Consider the following 21,760-nt stretch of genomic DNA (forward strand, 5'->3'; position numbering starts at 1 on the left):
GATAAATATTGAGAACATGAGATGAATCCCGGAAAGTGAGTCCATAGGTTATGGAACAGTTCAGTGTTGGGAGGAGAGAAGTTATCCCCTTTGGTTCAGGAGCCTGATGGTTGAGGGGTAGTAATTGTTCCTGAATCAGGTGGTGTGAGTCCTGAGGCTCCTAAACACAGATGGTGGTGTGAGTCCCGATGCCCTCTTTCCACAGATGCTGCCTAACTTGATGAGCATTCCAGGCCCTTTCTGGAATGTGTGGCAACACTAACAGGCTGCCCCCAGGTCATCCTTAAATGCGTTGGTTGTTACCTCAAATGATACATTTCACTCTATGTTTTGAAGGAGAAGGAGAAAATGGCGGCATGATGCAGCGCATGCGGCCTCTCTGGAGATGGATATCTGTTACTTGTTAAGTAGGGATCTATGCACAATCCTGATTTGATGAAGACAGACGTGAGATCACGGAGGAACATCTGGAGAAACTTCTGAAATGCCCGCTTCGCTGCCACTGCTACTGTGTGGTCCGGAATCTCCAAAGGAGAAGGCCTCCGAGACCTCGGCTTTGCCTGTTTCGGCGGCCAGGACGAGGTCGAAGGTGCTCAGCAGAGGATGGTGCTCGGGAGGCTGTATCAGAGGGGCTGGTTGGAGGCTTGAAGTTTTTGGATGGACTCAGAGTCTGCTGTTGTCGGGTACTTCCAAGGCATTAGTTGTCAGTGCCTGGAAGTTTATGGCAGGGAGAGTTTCTCCCTTTTGCTGCCTGATATCGAGACTATTGGAGTCGATCGGGACTTGAGACTTTTTTAAAAACCGTGCCCATAGTCTGCTTTCATCAAATTATGGTAATGCTTTGCACTGTTGTAACTATATGCTATAATTATGTGGTTTTGTCAGTGTGAGTCTTCTGTGTGTCCTTTTTTTAAATTTTGTGATTTCACTTTGGAGGAACATTGTATCATTTCTTAATGCATGCATGCATTTCTAAATGACAATAAACAAGGCCTGAGTGTCCTCATAATCTAATGTAAAAAAAATCTAATCTAATGTACATGTGATAAGCAAATCTGACTCTGAACTTGTTTCAGATTTCGCTTTATCAGTGCCACTGACTTTGGTGCTTCTGATCAGGAGTTCTCAAAGTTCAAAATAAATTTATTATCTAGGTATATGGCACCATATACTACCCTGAAATTCATTTGCTTGTCAGCATTCACGATGGATACATAGAAATACCATAAAATCAATGAAAAGACACACACAAAGATGGACAAAAAAACCAATGTGCATAAGAAGACAACCTATGCAATTATAGAAAAACAAATATTAGATAAATAAATAATATTAAAAACACTAGCTGGGGAATCCTTGAAAGTGAGTCCATAGTCTGTGTTATAACCCATGCTGATTCAGGAGTTTGATGGTTGAAGGGAATTACTGTTCCTCAACCTGATGTCATGAGACCAAAGGCTCCTGTTCCTCCTTCCTAATGGAAGCGTTGAGAAGAGATCATGGCCTGGATGGTGTGGGACCTGGATGATAGATAGAACATAGAAATCTACAGCACATTACAGGCCCTTTGGCCCTCAATGTTGTACCAACAATGTAACTTATTCTAAAACTCCCTAGAATTTCCCTACCACATAGCCCTCTATTTTTCTAAGCTCCATGTACCTATCTAAGAGTCTTTTAAAAGAGCCTATTGTATCCACTTCCACTGCCACCACTGGAAATGCATTCCACGCACCAGTCACTCTCTGTGTAGGAAAAACTTACCCCTGACATCCCCTCGGTACCTATTTCCAAGCACTTTAAAACTGTGGCCCCTCGTGTTAGCCATTTTAGCCCTGGGAAAAAGCCTCTGGCTATCCACACAATCACTGCCCCTCATCATCTTATACACCTCTATCATGTCACCTCTCATCCTCTGTCACTCCAAGGAGAAAAGGCTGAGTTCACTCAACCTATTCTCATGAGGCATGCTCTCCAATCCAGGCAACATCCCTGTAAATTTCTTCTGCTCTCTCAATAGTATCCACATCCTTCCTGTAGTGAGGCGATCAGAACTGAACACAGTACTCCAAGTGAGGTCTGACCAGGGTCATATATACCTCACGCCTCTTGAACTCAATCCCACATTTGATGAATTCCCCCACTCCATAAGCCTTCTTAATAACACCGTCAACCTGTGCAGCAGCTTTTTCTAAGCTCCATGTAGCTAGCTAAGAGTCTCCTAAAAGACCCTCTACCACCGTTGCTGGTAGTGCCACCACTCTGTGTGAAAAATTTCCCTCTAACATCCCCCTTATACCTACTTCCAAGCACCTTAAAACTATGCCCTCGTGTTAGCCATTTCAGCTCTGGGAAAAATTCTCTGGCTATCCATACGAACAATGCCTCTCATCGTCTTGTACATCTCTTTCAGGTCACCTCTCATTTTCCGTTGCTCCAAGGAGAAAAGGCCAAGTTCACTCAACCTATTTTCATAAGGCATGCTCTCCAATCTATTCTGGGAAACAAACTTTGAAAAGGATGTAATCCTCCAGAAGGAATGGTTTACAGTTGTAAATCAAAATGCTGCAGAAACTGCAAGTCCAAAATAAAATGGAAAACGCTGGAAAAGTCCAGCAGGTCAGGCAGTATCCATGAAAAGAAAACCTTCAGTTCATGTTTCAAGTCAAAGACATCAATACTGCAAAAGAAAGAAAACTAGTTAGTTTTAGGTTGCAGGGTGTGGTGGAGAGGAGAAATAGAATATACCTCTGGTAGTCTGGTTAATAGGAATACGATTTCATGAATCATCCTTCAGTAGCTTCAACAGGATTTTATCATTATATTTTCTCCAATATAGTCCACAAGGAGGTGGATGTCCACTTCTGCAGCTAACTCACAAGCAGTATGTGGTGGGACTGAGGCCCCGACTGTGTTTGAAGGATCTGAAAGGAAGAGCTCCTCTCTCCACCAGCCAGTTGAGCTCTGCCGTGAGGAATTCTGCCAGATAAACAACAGCTTCTTAGGGAACCATCACAAGGAATCCATCAACTTCTTTTCCTGCAGGGCTTCCAGGACATTCCACGTTGATGACTGCTTAATGAACTTATGATCAAAGGTTTTTTTCAACAAGAACTTTTCTACAAAGGACAGGCAGTACAGCAAAATACAAATGAATGGTCCACAGGTCTAGGGAACCCTGGATGACATTGAGGCCCTGACCAGGAAAATGGAAAGAGCATGGGTTAGGTATAGGCAGCTGGGACCAAGCTAATTTCTGGAGGAGTTTAGGAAATGCAGTTTACTCAAGGAAGAAATCAGGAGAACAAAAAGGGGGCATGAAATAAATTTGACAGAAAAGATTAAGGAAAATCCAAAGAGATTTTTAAAGTATTTTAAGAGAAAGAGTAACTAAAGCGAGAATAGGGCCCCTCAAAGACCAAAGGGGACACCTTTGTGTAGAGCTAGAAATTTTGTTTCTTCTCCCATTCTGATGTTTGATGTTAACAACTGAACCTCTTGCAACACACACAAAATGCTGGAGCAACTCAGCAGGCCTGGCAGCATCTATGGAAAAGAGTAAACAAACAATGTTTTGGACCGAGATCCTTTAATAGGACCTGATGAGGGTATAGGCCCAAAACGTCAACTGTTTACTCATTTCCATGCTGCCTGACCTGTTGAATTCCTCCACGTTTTTGTGTGTATGTCGCTTTGATTTCCAGCACTTTCGGATTTTCTCTTGTTACAAACAAACCTCTTGACCATGTCTGCATATTTTTATGCATTATGTTGCTGCCACATGATTGGCTCATTAGATATTTGCTTTATATGTGTACCTAATAAAGTGGCCACTGTGTGTAAGTCTATGTATAACACTTGCATTGTCTTGGCACTAAGTTCCATGATATATTCTCCAATAAGAGCAAATGAAAGTGTGTCATTTAATCACAGGAGCTGTACAATACTGAAACATATTGATTATTTTATATATAAATTCCATCAAGCTCCACTTTACAGCTAACATACGAAACAAAGACAGCACATCGAGAAAATATTACAGTAGATAATGTAGAAAAATAAAAACCATTTTTTCTTTAAAAAGATTGTTTAGATAAACATATAATGTCTCATTTGGACAATGGAACTACAGTATAATTACTGACGGAAAACAAACACTATTTTGTTGGCATTCTCACAAATGAATCACTCTTGTGCGGATCATGTGTACTACCCAACAGACCGAATGTTCCTTGTGTGATGGTTTTGCTGTCCAGGGTTATAATGCCTTCTCCGATACACAAGCCCCTCATTTATTTTCCTAGGAGCTGTTTCCTCTGTTGTTCGAGCAGAGCTTCCAGGTGGTCTGCTCTCTTCAGTGTTGCCTAGTACAGAGAATTGATGAACAGTTAAAAGTAGCATCAACAAATGTTTGAACATGACAGGAAAGCAGTAAATTGCAACTTTGTCAACTCGCACTCTAATTTTTGCGTCTTTAAACAATGATTAACATTCACAAAATGCCGGAGGAATTCAGCAAGTCAGGCAGCATCTATAGAAAAGATTAAACAGTTGATGTTTAGGGTAGTATCTGATGACATATATTGTACATACTTCCATAATAAATTTGCTTTGAACTATATTCCTATATAAGCACTCATTATACAAACAATAAAGTGGTGTCCTGATTAACCAATGGTCAAATTAATTGAGCATACTGTGTATGGGCAGACGGCCATCGCGCAGAATGGAGGGTCCAGAACCTAAAGAACCAGAGCAGATACGCAAGCTGTTCATTGGTGGATTGAGTTTTGGAACAAATGAAGATAGTTTCAGGAAGCACTTTGAGCAATGGGGACAATTAACAGATTGTGTGGTGATGAGGGAAGTGGCATCAAAACATTCAAGGGGATTTGGGTTTGTGACCTATTCCAGTGTATCAGAAGTAGATACTGCCATGTCTGCTAGACCACACAAGGTTGATGGTCGTGTTGTAGAACCAAAAAGAGCAGTATCAAGAGAGGATTCTACAAAACCTGGTGCCCATTTAACAGTGAAGAAAATATTCCTTGATGGTATCAAAGAAGATACTGAGGAGTATCATCTAAGAGATTACTTTGAGAAGTATGACAAGATTGAAAATATTGAAGTTATGACGGATCGTGGCAGTGGAAAAAAACGAGGATTTGCTTTTGTCACATGTGATGATCACGATTCTGTTGACAAAATTGTTGTTCAAAAGTACCATACTGTGAATGGACTCAACTGCGAAGTGAGGAAAACACTTTCACGACAAGAGATGCAGGGATTGGGCTCTCAGAGAGGACGGAGTTCGGGAGGCGGTGGTAACCCTGGTAACTTCATGAATCGCGGTGGAAATTACGGTGGTGGAAACGGACGAAATTTTAATCAAGGCGGGAATTTTGGTGGCAGAGGCTTGGGAAATTTTGGAGGCGGCAGGGATGACTACGGAGGTGGAGGTGGATATAATGGATTTGGTGATGATAATTTTGGTGGTGGAGGAGGTGGGAACTACAATGACTTCGGAAACTATCCTAACCAATCATCAAATTTTGAACCCATGAAGAATAGCAATTATGGGCATAACTCTGGTCCCTACGGTGGTGGTTATGTTTCTGGTAGAAGATACTGAACGTTTTATCAAAAGCAACAGTTCTTAGGAGAGGATGAGCCAGGAGTTGTCAGGAAAGCTGCAGGTCACTTTGAGACAGAATATCGACCAAGTTCACTGTAAAGGCTGCCCACAGGAAGAGCGATGGTCCAGTAGTCAGTTAAGTTACTGCAGCATTAACATAAACATTTTTTGTTCAGGACTATTTCCTGTAGAGAGATTTGCAAAAAGTGCAGTTGTTTGTTATAACGTAGTTGCTGTTAGATGTAAATTCCTGAGTTTTTAAAACTTTGTTCCAGCAATGTCTTTATTTTCCTCATTTCCATAGCTGTTCAGCCATGTAATTTGTGGTAGCTAAATTGGGAATAAAAAGGATAAGATCTTTTTCACTAAATGATCTGTGTAGTCAGTTTTTCCTTGATTATAAATCAAGATAGGTACGGTACTCTTTTTAATTTCTAGCTATCTTAATACTGCAGGGGTTTACTGGAAATTTTAGCCTAAATAAATATCCAGTCCTCTAAACTTAAAGGGAAGATGATATGTTACACTTAACATGAATTTGAAATTCTTAAAGCCACTTGAGCTGTGCAAATTGCTATTGGTGTAATTTGTATAGAAGGCTAATTTTGCTCTTTGGATTTGAAATACTTTATATGTGATGAATGTGACCTACTGGAAATTGCAGTGTAAAATAAATCCAAAATATTTATGAAAAAAAAAACATACTGTGTATGAGAAAGTCGGGAAGCCACAGAGACTGCTCTCTCTTGCCTGGTGAATAAAATGAATCCATTTGACACAGAATTAAAGAATCTATCCAAGCTTGAGTGGGCTAATACGAAGAAATCTGCAGATGCTGGGAATTCAAACAACACACAAAATGCTGGTGGAACACAGCAGGCCAGGCAGCATCTATAAGGAGAAGCACTGTCGGGCCGAGACCCTTCGTCAGGACTAACTATAGATGCTGCCTGGCCTGCTGTGTTCCACCAGCATTTTGTGTGTGTTGTTTGAGTGTGCTAATGCTTGCTGCACTGTCATCAGTCAGCTGATGAAGAAAGTGTTCACTTTACAAAGTTTTCCAGAGATCAGAAATCTATGTCAGAAATGCAGCAGCTTAAGACAATGGATGCATAAGATCAAGTGACCCTTGCCCCTCAGTAAGCTTAATATTAAAACTTTTTTAGAAAGTTTGCTTCATTGTTTACTACTGGACAATCAATGAGAATAAAATGAAGGCAGATTATGTGTTCTATGTAAAACCCAACTGGGAATTCAGCTTGACGAGATGACTAATAATTTTCTTGTAGTGGCAAAGGAGAGAAGAGGGTATTTATTCCCAAATATGAAAATGGAGGCATAATAATGGCACAATAAGTACTCAAGTAGATCGTCGCCTCTACAACGCCTCACAATTATAAAGCAAGATCAGCAACAGATGGATTCAAATTTAATTATCACAAGTGTATTGAAACACACAGTGAAATGGGTTGGTTGCATTAAGTCAACACACCCAAAAACATGCTCGGAACTAACTATAAGTGTCGCATTCGGGCAGCAACAAAGCATTCACAATTTGCTCAGCAGAACAATACAGGCAGCAACAACTCCCCTCAGTCTTCTAGGTTTCCTTGGAACGTAGAAGATTGAGGGGAGATTTGACAGAGGTATACAAAATTATGAAGGGAATGGATAGGGTAAATGCAGGCAGGCTTTTTTCACTGAGGTTGGGTGGGATTACAACTACAGGTCATGCGTTAAGGGTGAAAGGAGAAAAGTTTGGAAGGAACATAAGGGAAAATTTCTTCACTCGGAGGTTCATGAGAGTGTAGTACAAGCTGCCAGTGGAAGTAATGCATGTGAATTCAATTTCAATGTTTAAGAAAAGTTTGGATAGGTACATGGATAGTAGGGGTTTGGATGGCTATGGTCCAGGTGTAGGTTGATGGGGCTAGACAGTTTAAATGGGTCAGCATGGACTAGTTAGGTCTGTTTCTGTGCTGTACTTTTCTACATGACTAAAAACAAGACTGATCAGCAGAACAAGCCCCTTTCCCTCTCTCCCATTCACACACACACAAGCCTCCAACCTCAGGATAGGCCACCTCCGGGCCTGCAGTCCTAGGCCCTGGGCTCTCAGGCTCGCAAACATCAGACAAGATGACCCAGGAGCTTCAACTTTTGAGCCTAGCCCTCTGGAACTTGTTGATTGTTGATACTTGTTACTTGTTGATTATGGTTTGAACTTTGAGCCTTTACCCCAGGACTCGCTGACCTTCAAGCTTCAACTTCCAGACTTGCACGGACCTCCAACCCTGGAAATTTGGGGGGGGGGAGGGTCACCAGCCCTCATGACTCCCAGTCATACAAACCTCTGACCCAGGACTCTATGACTTAGCATTCGCTGGTCTCCTTTGCACATGCCCATCTGTCCTCTAGTGTCACTGAAGTTTGACCGCAAAGCACTCTGACCTGGACTTTGAACACTGGCTCCTGCACCTGAATTATCATTTACTAATACCAACCTCTAACTCTTCCTTATCCCTGTCCCTAAACCCTAACCTAACACCCAATTCCCCACATCGTCCCCAAAACCATCCCTAAAAACCCAAATAAAAAAATTGTGAGCCACAACAGTTAACAGACATTTTAGCTCAGTGCAATCCTGACCAGAAACAATAGATTTAATTATATTCACAATGCAAGATTTACATATAGTCCTGTGCAAAATCTTAGACATTATATATAGTACCTAGAGTGCCTAAGACTTTTGCACAGTATTGTAGTAATTTTATGTATTGCACTGAACTGCTGCCACAAAAAAAATCATGACGTGCGAGTGATGATAAACCCAATTCCATTATGGGTCTCTAATGTGGACTGAGAGCAGGAAGGGGCAGGGCGAGGGGAATCATGGTTAGGAAACAGGGGAGAGGGGAGTGGACGGAAAGCTCCAGGGAGACATTATATATATGTAACAAATATAAATATAAATAAATTAGGCCATTCAGCCCATTGAATCTGCTCTGTCATTCCATCTTGGCTGAGTCTTTTTTGGGTTTCTTTGTTTCGTGGATGAATCTCAAGGTTATATAATGTATACATACTTTGATAATGAATGAACTTTGATTATTATCCCTCTCAACCCCAAGTTAAAACAATGTCAAGTGAGATACTTAGCAGACTTCAAAAAGCTCACCTCGTGTTGTTTGCGAAGATTATTCACTGTCTCCTCTTTCTTCACAATAGCTGCTTTTACACTAAATAGAAAAAAAGTTCTTTTGTTTATGATAGTACATAGTGAATCAGTTAAATGTCCCAACATGCTACAGACCAAAAGGCTTCATCTTTCACATGAATATTCTAATTTTACATGTTGCCAGATCAGATGTTAATTTACTTACAAAGTACAGAAATAGGTCATTTACTACTGGGTGACAGCACTTAAGATGAATAAAAGTCTCCTCTAACCGAACTTTTTTTTAAACTTTCCCTTCATTTGCTTATCAACCTATCCATGTGGTTTGCCTCATGGTCTTGAATTCCATGACTTCATGATCATCTGGAATGGAGTCTCCTATACAAGAGGATGTAAGAGTTTAGGATTTGAGGGCACAACCTCAAAATAAAGGGACATCCTTTTAAAACTGAGATGAAGAGGAACTTCTTCAGCCAGAGGGTGCTGAATCTGTGGAATTCATTTGCACAGAGGGCAGCAGAGGTCAAGTCATTGGATGTATTTAAGATTTATAGGTTCCTGATTGGTAAGGGGAGAATACAGAACATAGGCCCTTCAGCCACACCATGCTGCCAACCTTTTAATCTACTCAAAGATCACTCTAACCCTACCCTTCTTTTTCCTTTTATCCATGTATCCCTAATGTATCTGCCTCTACCATCTGGCAGCATGCTCCATGCACCCACCATTCTCCACGTAAAAAACCTACCACTGACAGAAAGCAGATGAAAAAAGGCCAGCCATAATTGATGGGCTGAAGGGCTTACTTCTTTTATGGTGTAATGGTAGCATTTTCTTTAGGTCTACTCTGTTTTGTTTTCAAAATCTCTAACAAGCCACCCCTCAACTTGTCTTTCCAAGAATGATACATCTCTGCTTTTCAATTTCATTTCTCTAAAACTAACTGCAGATGTACATAACATAACTGATCAAAAGATATGACACATCCAGCTCCCGCATATCAAGAAACCTATTGCTGGAAATGGACATTATCGTGGCTGTGTTAGGGCATATTTAGGGTGTACAGCAAACTATTAACTTCAGCAACCAATCTTTAGACCTGAAAGTGAACTGTAGTCTAAATTTAAAATGCAGCTCCAGAAAATAGGTTCTTAGAGCTGTGTGCAGTAGCTTATTGAAAAAACAGATAATGCTGATTAACATTCATTGTAGGTGCAAAGAAGGAGGTGCGAAGGTTATATGTAATTCAAAGGAAGCACTGTAGATACACTGTAAATATAGAATTGTCCTTTGATCTATAGCATATTAAATGTCATGTAATACTGGGTGGAACTGGCCTCTTCCTTCAGAGAGTGTCTTATTACATTTAAAAAGCAGAGCTTCATGGCAGTTTCTCTGAGTTGAGAAGTGACCAATCAAAACAAAAAGGGATTCACTAGAAAGGGCCAATAACTCAAGTGCCAGTGAAGTGGCCATGCCTTTGAGTGTGCCAGTTTTAGAGTAGCTTTGGCTCATCAGGCTTGGATGAGGTAAAGTATCTGTTAAGCTTCTCTCTTTCTGTTCTTAACTGTTAAGGCATAGTAGTTTAGTGAGAATGGCTCCGGGGCAGAGTTTTGTACTGTGTGTGGGATGTGGGAAGTCTGGGAGGCGTCCAGTCTCTCAGATAAACACACCTGCACCAGGTGCACTGAGCTGCAGCTCGATGACCTTCGACACATACAGGAAAATGAGGAGCTGGTAAGACAGGAGCTACAGGGAGGCAGACACCCCTAAATTGCAGTACAAAGGTAACTGGGTGACGGTCAGAAGGAAGGGAAATGCACAGTGGTGCAGAGTACACCAATGGCCGTTCCTCTCAATAATATACAACTTCAGATACTAATGGGTGGGGCGGGGGTGGGGGGGGCACAGTGACCGGGTCTCTGGCACCGAGTCTGGTGCTGTGGCTCAGAAGAGCAGAGAGGTGAGCGAACTGCAGTGTTGACAGGAGATTCCATGGTCAGAGGGACACAGCCAGTGAGGGTAAGAGGAGGATGATTTGGCAGGTGAATACGTGGCTAAGGATCTAGTGCAGGGGGATACTGGACCACTGGAAAATTATGTTGGAGAGGTACTAATGGGACAGGTGGCAACAAAGTGGCGGATGAACTGAATAAGTATTTTGTATCAGTCTTCACTGTGGAAGACAGCAGCAGTATGGCAGAAGTTCCAGGTGTCAGAGGTCATGAAAAATGTGAAGTTACCATAACTAGACAGAAGGTTCTTGAAAAACTGAAAGGTCTGGAGATAGATAAGTCACCTGGGCCACATGGTGTACACCCCAGGTTTCTGAAAGAGGTGGCTGAAGAGATTGCAGAGGCATGGGTAATGATCTTTCAAGAATTATTAGATTCTGGAATTGTTCCGAAAGACTGAAAAATTACAAATGTCACTCCACTCTTCAAGAAAGGAGAGAGGCAAAAGAAAAGAAACTATAGGCCAGTTTGTCTGACCTCAGTGGATGGGAAGATATTGGAGTCAACTGTTAAGGATGTAGTTTTGGGGTACTTGGACGCACATGACAAAATGGGCCGTAGTCAGCAGTTTTCTTAAGGGAAAATCCTGCCTGAAAAATCTGTTGGAATTCTTTGAAGAAATAATAAGCAGGATAGATAAAGGAGAATGGATTGATGCTGTGTACTTCAATTTTCAGAAGGCCCTTTGACAAAGGTACCATACATGAGGTGCTTAACAAGGTACGAGAGAGCTGGACCTCTTGCCCCGAAGTCCAGCGCTGATGCCACCATGCCATCAGCTGGCCACAAGCCTATGGTATTACAGGAAAGATTCTAGCATGGATAAAGCTGTGACTGATTGGTGGGAGACAAAGAGTGGGAATAAAAGGAGCCTTTGCTGGTTGACTGCCAGTGATTAGTGTTGTTCCACAGGGTATCTGAATTGGGACTGATTCGTTTTACGTTATATGTTACTGATTTGGATGATGGAATTGATGGCTTTGTTACAAAGTTTGCTGATGCTACAAAGATAGATGGAGGGACAGGTAGTTTTTGAGGAAGTAGATAGGCTACATAAGGACTTAGATTAGGAGAATGGGTAAAGAAATGGCAAATGGAATACAGTGTCAGGAAGCATACAGTCATTCACTTTGGTAGAAGAAATGAAAGGGTTGACTAGTTTCTAAGCAGAGAGAAAATACAAAAAAAATTGAGGTGCAAAGGGACTTGGGGGTACTTGTGCAGGATTCCTTAAAGGTTGATTTGCAGGTTGAGTTTGTGGTGAGGACGACAAATGCAATGTTAGCAATTCATTTCAAAAGAGGATGAGAAAATAAAAGTAAGTAATTCTGAGACTTTATAAAGCACTGGTGAGGCCTCAAATGGAGTATTGTGAGTAGTTTTGGGCCCTTATTTTAGAAATGATGTGCTGAAACTGGAGAGGGTTCAAAGGAAGTTCATGAAAATGACTGCAGGTTTGAACAGTTTTTCATATGAAGAGCATATGATGATTCTTGGCCTGTATTCACTAAAATTCAGAGAATGAGGGGTGACCTCATTGAAACCTATCAAATGGTGAAAAGGCTTGATAGAATGGATGTGGAGAGGATGTTTCCTATGGTGGGAGAGTTAAGACCAGAGGACACACCCTCAGAATAGAGGGGCATCCTTTTAGAACAGAGATGAAGAGGAATTCCCTGGGCCAGAGAGTGGTGAATCTGTGGAATCTGTTGCTACAGTCAGCTTGGAGACCAAGTCTTTATGTACATCTAAGGCAGAGGTTGATAGAATCCTGATTGGTCAGGGCATGGAGGGATATGGGGATATTGAGGCTGAGAGGAAAACTGGAACACAAATGATGAAATGCTGGAGCAGACTCAATAGACCAAATAGCCTAATTCTGTTCCTATACCTTATGGTCTTATTATGAGTGGGCAGACATCAGTGCGAGGAGGGCAGTGGAAGAACAAGAAGCAACAGAGGTTACAGGTGTTCAGAAGGAAACTGCAAATGCCAATCTAGTAAGATTACAGCTTCAAACAAAAAATAAATCAGGTCTTGGTGTACATAATAGCTTCTTCAAGAATGCACTAAATCCAACCTTGCTGCATCTCACCGTTTATGGACTTCCTCCAGCTCCTCCTCCTTCTCTTTGGTGATTCGTTCAATTTCTAAGCGATGACGTGCACGCATCTCCGACATCTCAGTCTTCAACCGCTTATTTTCTTCCTCGGTGCTTACCAACCGGTCTGCAAACTCCTGGCGAATAACCTCTGCTAAACTGTTTCGCTCTTCTGTAAGCCGATCCTTAATCTTGTTTCAAAGCAAAAAAAACACAATGAATTCTGTGGGCCCTAAGTCACATTTTATCATTGCGATTATACAAAACACGATAGATCCCAGAATGCACTTGACTTTTAAAGGGATGAATATGCAATAATAATAAATTGGTTCTTGTACTTCTTTTCAAATTAAATTGATACATTGGTTTATTATTGCCACATGTACTGAGGTTAAAAACTTGCATACAATTCATACAGGTGAATAAACTCTTCTTGGGATTCCAGCAGGGTACAGGCGTTGATTATAACCGGCATTTTGATGACAAACTCTGCCATCTTCATCAGGGATGATGCCTGGGCATGTCTAGTCCGATGGTATTTATACCCCTGTAATCCGTCCCTCCTGATTGATTAGTCAACATTCAATCAGACTTCTGGCTCTCCTATCTGATTGGATGAGGACTAACCAATCAGGAGAGGTGAACTACAGGGGTATAAATACCACCGGACTGGACATGCCCAGGCATCATCCCTTATGAAGATGGCAGAGTTTGTCACTGAAACACCAGTTATAATTGATGCCTGTACCAGCAGGAAGCTGGAGAAGAGAGTATTTGTTATATATGCCAGGAAAGCACTAGATCCTTTTTCAATGCATACAGATCAATTCCTTACAAAACATAAGATTGAAAGAGTACAGAGGAAATTTACACAGATGTTGCCAAGACTTGACTTATAGGGAAAGGTTGAATAGGTTAGGAGTGTGGAGAATTAAGGAAGATTTAATAAAGGTATATAAGATTACGAGGGGTATAAATTGCATAAATACAAGCAGACTTTTTTTAACCGAGGTTGGATGAGACTTGAACTTAAGGTCATTGGTTAAGGGTGAAGGGTGAAATATTTAAGAAAAACCTGAGGGAAAACTTCTTTACTCAGTGGGAGATGAGAGTGTGCAACAAGTTGCCAGTGGAAATGTTTGGTGCAGATTTAATTGCAGATTTAAGTTTGGATAGGTATATGGGGTATGGAGGGTGTGGGTCAATGGGACTAGTCAGAATAACAGTTCAGCATGATCTAGATGGCCAAAAGGTATGTTTCTGTGCTGTTGGGCTCTTATGACACTCTCATTCCACAACAGTGCACTGAGGTTATATGAGGAACTAACAATAAAGGTGGTATGAGGTAACAGTAATAGAGCACATAATGAAGTGTTTCTGTTACAGAGGAAGTTACACAGCAAGGTGTAACTTTGTTAAGTGCACTGAAGCTGCACTGGTGCAGAAGCACTAAATACCTCAGGGCTTGCACTTGGACACGTATTTCACACAAACCCGCACTCAAAGTATTTCTAAAGAACAGGAAACGAAACAGCAATAGAGGCAGGCAAGTGCGCTGCACTAACCAAGAGAGCCAAACAAGGTCCTTGTAATTGCCAAGAGAGTGTGGCTGATTTGAGCGGGGTAGCCTTTCAGACGATCAAGGCACACAAGTAGCATGGTGCTGTGTTTTTCTTCTATATAGTGTTGGCGCGTGGCCTAGTGGGTAAGGCATCAGACTAGTAACCTGAAGGTCACTGGTTCGAGCCTCAGCCGAGGCAGCGTATTTGTGTCCTTGAGCAAGGCACTTAACCACAGATTGCTCTGCGACGTCACCGGTGCCAAGCTGCATGGGTCCTAGTGTCCTTCCCTTGGACAACATCGGTGACATGGAGAGGGGAAGGCCTGCAGCTTGGGCAACTGCCGGTCTCCCATACAACCCTGCCCAGGCCTGTGCCCTGGAAACTCCAGGCGTAGATCCATGGTCTCTTGAGACCAATGGATGCCACCATAGTTTATATTACTAAACATAAAGTTTCTACACAGTTCCTTCCTTTGTATACAAATCTTTATTATGAACAGTTATTTTTGAAGTTTAAGGGGGTAAGAGAAAGGATGCAAGGTCTTGTCCGTGGAGTAATGCTACCAACTGGAACATTCCAGGCAGCACAAGTACATGCTGAAGGATACACTGAGATTCGCTGCAGCCAATGCAAAGGTTCTCTGGGGAAGGACCATAGCCTGAGCTCCTTCCACTACCAATACACATTCAAGGGCAGAGTTGGGTGGGGAAGTCCCGCAAACAATGAAACAGTATTTCACCCCAGGGGACTAAGAGAATGGAAAGAGAGCTATGGCTTTAAAAAAAACTTAACACATTGAATCCATTGACCATGAATGTAAAAAGAAGTTTTGCAGTGTTTATTGTTTTGTATATTTTTTATTATGAATAAAGTTTATTTTTGAAACAAACTTTGTAATTGTTTATTAACAATGTAACAATTACAGCACAGAAACAGGCCATCTCGGCCCTTCTAGTCCGTGCCAAACGCTTACTCTCACCTAGTCCCACCTACGTGCACTCAGCTCATAACCCTCCATTCCTTTCCTGTCCATAAACCTATCCAATTTTGATTTCAAATGACAATACTGAACCTGCCTCTACCACTTCTACTGGAAGCTCATTCCACACAGCTACCATTCTGAGTAAAGAAATTCCCCCTCATGTTACCCTTAAACTTTTGCCCCCTAAGTCTCAACTCACGTCCTCTTGTTTGAATCTCCCCTACTCTCAATGGAAAAAGCCTATCCACGTCAACTCTATCTATCCCCCTCATAATTTTAAATACCTCTATCAAGTCCCCCCTCAACTTTCTACGCTCCAAAAAGTAAAGACCTAACTTGTTCAACCTTTCCCTGTAACTTAGGTGCTGAAACCCAGGTAACATTCTAGTAAATCTTCTCTGTACTCTATTTTGTTGACCTCTCTCTATTATTATACCTCACAGATGGAACAAGGTGGCGCAAGTAACGTTGTGCAAGCACCTGCAACATACACTCAGTGGCCACTTGATAAGGTACAGGATTAGTGCTCAGTGTAGACTTCTGCTGCTGAAACCCATCCTCTTCAAGGTTCGACATGTCGTGCATTCAAAGATGCTCTTGTGCACACCATTGTTCTAGCACGTGGTTACCAGAGTTACTGTCACCCTCCTGTCAGTTTGAACTAGCCTGGTCATTTTCTCTCATTAACAAAGTGTTTTTGCCCATAGAACTACCACTCACTGGACTATTTTTGTTTCTCTCACCACGCTCTGTAAGCTCCAGAGACTGTTGTGTGTGAAAATCCCAGATCAGCAATTTCTGAGACACTCTGACTAGCACCAACACTTACTCCACAGTCAGTCGCTTAGATCACATTTCTTTCCCATTTTGATGTCTGGTTGGAACAACAAATGAACCTCTTAACCATCACTGCATGCTTTTATGCACTGAGTCACTGCCAAATGATTTGCTGATTAGATATTTGCATTAACAAGTTGTGTACAGGTGTTCCTAATAAAGTGGCCACTGAGTATACATCAATTTGGGAAATGATTCCTACAAAGGGTTTGGGAGAAGCTCATCTCTTCTTACTAGTACAAAGCACAAGAAAAGTTACTCTCTGCCAGATGTACTCAACATTAGAGTTTCATTCTGGTGAAATCAATGGAACTAAATATTACTTCCTAATTTTTTTTGTCACACAGCTTCCAAATTCAAGGATGTCCCCCTTAGAACAGCAATGATGAGGAATTTCTTTAGCCAGAGGATGATGAATCTGTGCAATTCATTGTCACAGACTACTGTGGGAGCGAAGTCATTAGGTGTAATTTAAGCCAGAGGTTAATAGGTTCTTGATTAATTAGGGTGTCAAAACCATATAACAATTACAGCATGGAAACAGGCCATCTTGGCCCTTCCAGTCCGTACCGAACGCTTACTCTCACCTAGTCCCACTGACCTGCACTCAGCCCATAACCCTCCATTCCTTTCCTGTCCATATACCTATCCATTTTTTAAAAAATGACAAAACCAAACCTGCCTCTACCACTTCTACTGGAAGCTCGTTCCATACAGCTACCACTCTCTGAGTAAAGAAGTTCCCCCTCGTGTTACCCCTAAACTTTTGCCCCTTAACTCTCAACACAAAAGTTGAGAGGTTGTCAAAGGTTAAGAAATCAGCCATGATGCAATGGTAGAGCAGACTTGACGGGCTGAATGGCTTAATTCTGCTCTCAGGTCTAACGTTAGCCTTTGTTCCTTTTGCTGCTTTCTCAAAACAGTGTGTGTTTAAGGCAAGTAACAGATTGTACATGGGAGGCTGGCAATCCAGTGCAAGTCTGAAACAGCAGTTAATGCCATCTTTTTAGACGAGATAGAAAACCAAAGCCAGTCTCCGCATTCAGGGCAGCTGGAAGAACATCGTTCCAGGCAGAGTAGGAAACAGAGAGAAAAAAAAAAGATCTTCTCTGGTTTCAATTAGTTCACAGAAACCAGACTAAATTTTCATGGTGCAATCTCTCCACTTGCAATCCACAGAGGATTCTGATGGTCTAACCACTGAGAGTGGTGCAATTCTCAGAGTACTGTTTATGTAAAGTGTACTATTTTAGAACTTCTCTTTTTAATAACAGGTATACAATACTGAAAGTAAAACTCGTGCAACCAAATATTTTAGGACATTTTGTCAGAAGTTTTTAAGTATATGACTAATCACTGATTAAAGCTTTTAAAATAACTTCAATAAACTCAACAGCTGGGTACAATTTCTTCAAATTATTACAAGTAAAACTAACAATGGAAAATCTTCATGCAAATAAAATGTCCCACTGTGTGCATCATTCTAAGAAGCAGTCTCCCAGTTGTTTTAAATTCATAAATGAGGTCAGCAAATGAAAATCAAGAAAACTGCAGATACTGGAAATCTGAAAGGCATAAAAGGCTGGAAACACTTGACCGGTCAGGCAGTGTCTGTGAAAAGAGAATTGTTAATAATTCAGATCTAGGAACCCTTTCCAGAACCGGATTACGTAATCCTTCATCATCCTGAAACCAAAACATTAACTGTTCCTCTTCCCACAGATGCTCCCTGACTGACTGGGTGATTCCAGCATTTTACATTTTCATTGAGACAATGTTCAATGCATATAGTTCAGTGTGGGGTTGGGGGGGGGGGAATCCAGGGGGGAAATCACAGGTCAAGATCATGAGTGGCACATTATATTTTTAGAATGTTTGTCAGTCTCGCTTGTATATTGCAGGGTCACAACCCGAAACATTGATAATTCCTTCCCCCAACATAGGCTGCTCGATATGCTGAGTTCCTCCAGTTGTTTGCTTTTTGCCTCTGAATGGTGGGATGGCTGCTAGGCGTTCATATTTCTAAGGCCCATAAAGAGAGATGTGAAATAAGAAAATCTGTCAGTCCAATTTCAGTAAAGTACTGTAGTTCAACAGGCAGAAGAAAGAATCATCAGCATTTTTAGAACTGTCTTCTCCCTCGCTGGTACTGTACCATCTGACTGTAGCTCTCCTCCCTGCCTTCAGTTACCAATGGCTACGAAATGTCACTCAATGTTAAAGCACCTGTGCACCATCTGCAATAAGTGGAACTTACCAGTGTCCAACCATGTTACAACTCCTATCCCCATTCCCATTCCCATTCCCATGTGTCTGTCCACGGCCTCATCTTCTGCCATGATGAGGAACACTTCATATCCGTCTCGGTAGCCTCCAGCCTGATGGCATGAACATCAATTTCTCCTTCTGGTAATTACTTGTCCCCTCCTCCTTTCCTCTTCTTCAAATCCCCACTTAGGTCTCTCCTATCATATTCCTTCTTCTCCTGTCTTTTGCCTTTTCTACCTTTCACTTGCCAGCTTCTTACTTTATTGCCCTTCCTCCAACTTTTTAGTCTGCACTTTTAGTCTCAAATTTTACTTCGGCAACTCACAATTTATGCCTATGACATTGTTACTTTAAGCAGGTGGGAAGCCCTGATGAGCAAAGTTTAAAATGCTCCTTTTAGAGATAATGAAACCCTGACTCCATTTTAATACATCAAATAAAAATTGCTGTGAGTACAACTGGCCTGTTTCCCAAAAAAACCACCAGCAGACAACAATCACCAGAAAGTTGCAATCTTCAGAGCATAGAAAGAGACTATTCAGCTAGTTGTTGATTCTATGCTAATAAATTAAACTGCAATCAATCCCACTTCCTACCACTTAATCCACAGCCCTGCGGGTTTTGGTTCTTTAAGGCTCAATTCAGATTCTTTCAAAATGTCATCATGGCTTCTATTTGGCTTGTCCAGACTGCTCATAATTTTGTATGCTTATCAGGAAAAGACAAGATGGAGAGGAATGGAATAAACTGATTACGTGAAGAAATGGATTAAATATCAACTTGCAAGATAAAGGAAAGCATTTTTGCAAACTATCCAAACAATTAAACTGGCTATCACATGGTAAATGCACAAGACTGTGAAGCAGAAAAATAACTGAAATCATGTGACAAAAATCACAGTGCCCTTATAGAAACAGTGAAACAGATTAAGAATCTCAAATCAACATTGGACTTTGAAGCTAACTAAAGCACTTTACAGGTTTCACATGCTTTAACTACAGGGCAAGAGAACAACATAAACTGTTGTAGACAGGTGGGTATTTGAGTTACTGTCACTTTCCTGTCAACTTGAACTAGTTTGACCACTCTCTTCATTAACAAGGCATTTTTACCCACAGAACCACTAATCACTGGATTTTTTTTTGTTCTTCCACACCATTCTCTGTAAACTCTAGACACAAATGGACATAGTTTCTGAGATACACAAACCACCCCATCTGGCACCAACAATCAATCCACAGTCAAAGTCACTTAGATCACATTTCTTTCCCATTCTGATGTTTGGTCTGAACAATAAATGAACCTCTTAACCACACCTCCATGATTTTATGCACTGAGTTGCTGCCACATGATTGGCTGATGGACATTTAAATTTATGAGCAGGTCTATAGGTGTACCTAATAAAGAAGCCACTGAGTGTAGCTGGGGACTGTTGGGATGTTGATGAACTTGAAGATCTAGGGATCCAAGATCATACTTTACTGGAAGTGACAACCTGGGTCGATGGAGCAGTGAAAAGGAAAATGTCATGCCTGCCCTTGTAGGTTTGGGAAAAGCAGCTAAGAGTTGGGATGTCATGTTGCAACTTTACAAAGCACTGGTTAGTTCTGAGCACCACACTTCAACAAGAATGTGGCTGTACAGTAGAGACAATACTGAGGAGATTCAATAGGATGTTGCCTGGATTGGTGAACTTTAGTTATGGAGAAAAACTGGACTGGATTGGGGGAAAAGGAGCTGGGCTTGTTTTCCCTAAAAGAGGTGGAGATAGTCAAAATCTTTTTACTCAGGGGTAATCAGAAGGAAGGGCATAGTTAAGTTGCAAAATGATCAAAGGGGTAAGTTTTGTTTTACCCAGAGACTGGTAGTGCACTGGAATAGAATGCCAGAGAAAGCAGTGGAATCAGATAAGATCACCACATTTAATAATAATAATCTTATTTATAGAGCACTTTCCATACAAATGATGTAGTTTAAAGTGCTTTACAATGGGATAGAATGCAAACATGAATATAAAAGCAAGGTAAAATAAGTAGATGTTGAGCTACTGTTTGAAAGTGTCAACTGAGTGTGCATCCCTTATAGTTTTAGGTATTGAATTTCACAGTTTAGGAGCGTAGGTCAAAGAAGCTGACCTACTAATTATCTTTCAAGGGAGAAATTGTTTAAATATAAAATACTGGAAAAAGAAGACCTGAGAGCCCAAAGGAAACTTGGCTATTTTGGACACATCTCAAGAACTGATGACACACTGGAACGCACTGTGCTTGAAGGCAGAGTAGAAGGAAGCCGTTCCCGAGGCAGACAGAGGACAACCTGGATTGACAACATCAAAAAGCAGACCAGTCTCACCACCAGAGATGCAAGAGGTTTGACTGCTGATAGATTGCAATGGAAGAAAGTGGTCGCTGAGGCTCTGGCAGAGTATGGCACATGATTATGATGATGATGATGATGATGATGAGAAATCAAGCAGGATTATTAAACAAAAACGATTCTGTGATGTATTCCAGTTGCAGACCATTAAGCGCTTTAACAGAACTTTAAAATTAATTCTAAATGATACATGAAGCCAATGGACAGTAGCTAGGACGGGAGTGATAGCCTCCCTCATCCTGGTTTTGGTCTAGAAATGATGTTCTAAATGAGTTTAAGTTTGTCAATATTGCTTTGGAAAGTCAGTAAAAAAAAAGTCCACTGCAGTAATCTAGCCTATTCGATATAAAGGCATGAACTTGTTTTTCAGCATCATTAAGTGACAGAAACAGATGTACCCTTGCAATACCTCTTAAGTGTAGAAATGCTACTCTGGTCAATTCTTTATGAGGGATTTAAAATTCAAATCTAAATAAAGGATAACTTCCAGGCTTGTTACTTCTGATTTTACAAGGGGAGCCATGTTCCAAAGTTCATCAATAAATTTATCTCTTGGCTTCGGGATGAAATCAAAGTCCTTCAGTTTTATCTTTACTTAGTTTCGGGAAATTATTGCTCATCCATTTGTTTAATAGGCATTTAGACAGACACTTAAACAGCCAAGGCACAGAAGGATTCAGACATAGTGCAGGCAAATGAGAGGAGTGTAGATGGTCCAGAATACCTCTAGGGCTTTTCTCTTTGGAGAAAAAGAGCAGGAGAGGTCACTTGATAAAGGTGTACAAGATGATAAGACACAGAGATCG

The 21,760-nt window shown here is 41.2% G+C and overlaps 1 protein-coding gene and 1 pseudogene across 7 annotated transcripts in view; one reads left to right on the forward strand and one right to left on the reverse strand.

The window, feature by feature from the left end:
• Positions 1 to 3,944: 3,944 nt before the first annotated feature.
• Positions 3,945 to 21,760, reverse strand: part of cep131 (centrosomal protein 131) — a 139,375-nt gene continuing 121,559 nt past the window's right edge. For all 7 annotated transcript variants that reach the window (XM_073026305.1, XM_073026307.1, XM_073026302.1 and 4 more), the window contains 3 exons: positions 12,924 to 13,120; positions 8,814 to 8,874; positions 3,945 to 4,364 (listed from right to left, as the gene is read on the reverse strand). In XM_073026305.1, the coding sequence (XP_072882406.1) occupies positions 4,293 to 4,364; positions 8,814 to 8,874; positions 12,924 to 13,120 (330 nt within the window). In that variant the 3' untranslated portion in view covers positions 3,945 to 4,292. The remainder of the gene's footprint in view (positions 4,365 to 8,813; positions 8,875 to 12,923; positions 13,121 to 21,760) is intronic.
• On the forward strand, positions 4,713 to 5,632 carry LOC140714910 (heterogeneous nuclear ribonucleoproteins A2/B1 pseudogene; annotated as a pseudogene).

This window comes from Hemitrygon akajei, chromosome 22, assembly GCF_048418815.1.
Source record: "Hemitrygon akajei chromosome 22, sHemAka1.3, whole genome shotgun sequence".
Classification (NCBI taxonomy): domain Eukaryota; kingdom Metazoa; phylum Chordata; class Chondrichthyes; order Myliobatiformes; family Dasyatidae; genus Hemitrygon; species Hemitrygon akajei.